At 35.4% G+C, this 3,690-nt stretch overlaps 1 protein-coding gene across 2 annotated transcripts in view; it reads right to left on the reverse strand.

The window, feature by feature from the left end:
• Window positions 1–2,364, reverse strand: part of LOC106868782 (transforming growth factor-beta-induced protein ig-h3) — a 52,776-nt gene extending 50,412 nt beyond the window's left edge. Inside the window, exon 1 of one of the 2 annotated variants that reach the window (XM_014914200.2) lies at window positions 1,860–2,364. In XM_014914200.2, the coding sequence (XP_014769686.1) occupies window positions 1,860–2,093 (234 nt within the window). In that variant the 5' untranslated portion in view covers window positions 2,094–2,364. The remainder of the gene's footprint in view (window positions 1–1,859) is intronic. The other variant, XM_014914201.2, reaches the window with a different exon arrangement.
• Window positions 2,365–3,690: the final 1,326 nt, after the last annotated feature.

The raw sequence follows: 3,690 nt of genomic DNA on the forward strand, positions 1-3,690 counted from the left end.
TATATATATATATATATATATATTTATATATATATATATATATAGAGAGAGAGATAGCCAGCCAGATAGATAGATACATACATACATACATATATATATATATATATATGTATGTATGTATGTTTGCATGTATGTATGTATACATATTTATGTACGTAGGTCACATATAAATTATATATTTATTAAATTAGGTACAATAAACAGTAGAAATGTACAGAAACTAGACTTTGTCAAATATTAGTGGGTATACTTAGTAGTATATAGCTTCCGCTATCTGGGTGACCAAGTCAGCAGTGAAGGTGGATACTCTGAGAGTATAGCTGCTAGAATAAGAAGAATGGGCTGGGCAAAGTTCAGAGAGCTTCTACCATTGTTGGTAACAAAGGACCTCTCTCTCAGAGTGAAAGGCAAGTTGTATGATGACTGTGTATGAACTACAATGCGACACAGCAATGAAAAATTGACTGTAACTGCAGAGGACATGTGGAGGCTTAAAAGAAATGAAGCTAGTATGCTTCGCTAGATGTGCAATATAAGTGTGTATGTACAACAGAGTGTAAACATCTTGAGAGAAAATTTGGGCATAAAAGACACCAGATGTAATGTGCAAGAAAGAAGACAACACTGGTATGGATGAGGACAGCTCCATAAAAAAAGCATAGATCTCTAACCGTGGAGGAAACCTGTGTAACAGGTAGACCCAGAAAGACATAGGGTAAGGTGGTGAAGTGTGATCTTTGGATGTTGAGTCTCATGGAGGGAATGACAAGTAATTGAGATCTTTAGCAATTTGCTGTGCATGAGAAGCATATCAAGATGAGTGAAATTGAAGTTGTGGTTAGTACCGGAGCCTCGTGGAGCTTTAGGTGCTTTTGCTCAATAAACACTCACAACGCCCGGTCTGGGAATCGAAACCGCGATCTTATGACTGCGAGTCCGCTGCCCTAACCACTGGGCCATTGCTCTTCCAGTGGTATACATGTATACATAGATGCATACATGCATGCATACATACATGCATACATACATGTATGCATGCATAAATACATATACACATATATACATACAGAAATATGTACCAGAGGCATGATACAACAGAACCACAAAATGAAAAAGTAATAAATAAGGGTGTAGGATGGATGAAATTATTTCAAGTAAATGAGTAAGAACACCAATAATGATAATAATAATAATTGTGCATTAATAAATAGATGATGATGATGATGATGATAATAATGGTTTCAAATTTTGGCATAAGGCCAACGATTTCGGGGAAGGGAATAAGTCGATTACATCACTCCCCAGTACTCAACTGGTACTTATTTTGTCAACCCCAAAAAGATGACAGGCAAAGTCAACCTTGGCAGCATTTGATGATGATGATGATAATAATAATAATAATTATAATAATAATAATAATAGTGTTAGTATAAGTGGTTGTGTATATATGTATATATGTGTGGTGCATTTGCCATCTGGGATTGGTCAATCTGTAAGTACATTGCTTTATCGAGACCTGGAAATAGAGGTAACTCAAATGTGGAATCTGAAAACAGAAACAATTCCTATCATAATAGGTGCCTTAGGTATAATAAAAAAATATTCAGACAAATACATAACAAAAACACCAGGTCTTACAAATATATATAACATACAGAAAATTGCACTACTGGGCACTGCACACATCCTACGCAAAACACTTTCAATACAGTAACCATAAGAGCATCACATCAAAACACAGCACATACCCAAGGCACCAAGAGCTGCGCTCGGTAGTGAAGTGAAAGCACGTTATAAAAATAAAACTACTGAACAATAATAATAATAATGAGAAGAAGGAGAAGACAAAAAGCCCTTACCAATGTTGCATTTAGTCTGAGCACAATGTCATATGCCCTCTCACTGGTGTTGTGACTGTGTTGTGTCTCTGACAGCCTACTTATGTTAAAGGTATTGTACGCAAAACTTTTGAGTTCCCTGCAGAAATTGTCCAGCATATTGTCCAGTTTTGAGTAATCTATAACTGGTTCCAATGTAAGGACATTGCTGGTGACTGTGGTCAGCAGCAGGACCAAACAGATTGTACAATGCATTATATAAGTTTTACTCACACACAATAAATAAAGTTGTTACCATGGAGTACCTAAGATCAACACAAAGTTTTCACAGCAAAATAGAGTATATTTAAATACTTATATATATATCACATACATGCATTAGTTATAATATTATATACATACACTGGTACTATATACTAGTATGTACACGGGTATTATATAATAGTTTTATATAATACAGTTACAGACGTACAACAGCATCATATCCACGCCTCATAAAGTAGTTGAATATATTTGAGTGAACAAATTAGAGATAAAGGCGTAATATATATATGTATAAATAGATGTGTATATGTATACCTACATTCATATGTATATGTATATTTGACGAAATGACATTGAACATGCCTCTGTGTGTGTGTGTAGTGTATGTGTGTGTGTGTGTGTGTGTGTGTGTGTGTGTGTGTGTGTGTGCGTGTTAGTATAAGTGGTGTATATATGTATATATGTGTGGGGCATTTGCCATCTGGGATTGGTCAATCTGTAAGTACATTGCTTTATCAAGCACTGGGACATTAATAAAACTGATAATTATTATTATTCTATTGTTGTTGCTGGTAGAATCATTAGGGCGTTTGAGGAAATGCGTTGTAGTATTTCTTCTAAATCTTTAGATTGTGAGTTCAAATTCTGCTGAGGTTAATTTTGCCTTTCTTCCATCTGGAGTTGATTAAATAAAATACCATTCTGGTACTGGGATCAATGCAATTGACTAATCCCCTCCCCTCGAAACTGCTAGCCTTGTACCTGAATCAGATACCATTATTATTAAATCTGCATGTTTGTTACAATCACTTACTGAAACACACCCAGCCTCCTCGGGCAAGTGAAGGATAAGTGATGTTACAACATGACTGAAAGTTTGGGGAGAGGAAGTTGTAGGGGCAGTAGTGAAATATCATCATGTAATACAACACAGACATTTAAATTGATAGGGTTTTTCTAAGGATGTGGGCAGTACTTTTGGATTTCTCTGAGACATGGTTCTCCTGGGGTGTTGTCTAGATATTTCTAACATCCCTTTTTTATCATACCCCGGGCACATACAATAATGGGAACAGTTCTTGCTTTAAGATGCCACATATGTTGTATTTCAATTTGCAGGTCCTTATATTTACTTATTTTGTTAAATTCCTTTGCAGATATATTTTTATTAGTGGGAACACTTACATCTATTAGTCTACAAGTATTTTCTTCCCTGTCTTTAATAATTATGCTTGGTGGAGTATTATAATTATTCTATCAGCTACGCTAATAACAACACTGACACAGTCACCCAATTCCCAACAACAAAAGCAATAGATACTCATTCCGTCACAACCAGAACTACAAAAAGCACCAAAACAGAAACAAATATAGAAAACAGCAATCACCAGAACAACTCATACAACTTACAACAGAATCCAAACGTCTCATCAACTTCACAGTCGTTCACAAGTGCAACAGTGAGCTGATGCAGGAAGTAGGGAAAAACACAAATATTTATACAAAAGGAGTAGGGTTTGAGGAATTTCTGTCAAAAACTCTCCATGACAGATAGCTGATAAAAACTGATAAAAACACATACCTAGAA

Source organism: Octopus bimaculoides, chromosome 8 (genome assembly GCF_001194135.2).
Source record: "Octopus bimaculoides isolate UCB-OBI-ISO-001 chromosome 8, ASM119413v2, whole genome shotgun sequence".
In the NCBI taxonomy this organism is placed as follows: domain Eukaryota; kingdom Metazoa; phylum Mollusca; class Cephalopoda; order Octopoda; family Octopodidae; genus Octopus; species Octopus bimaculoides.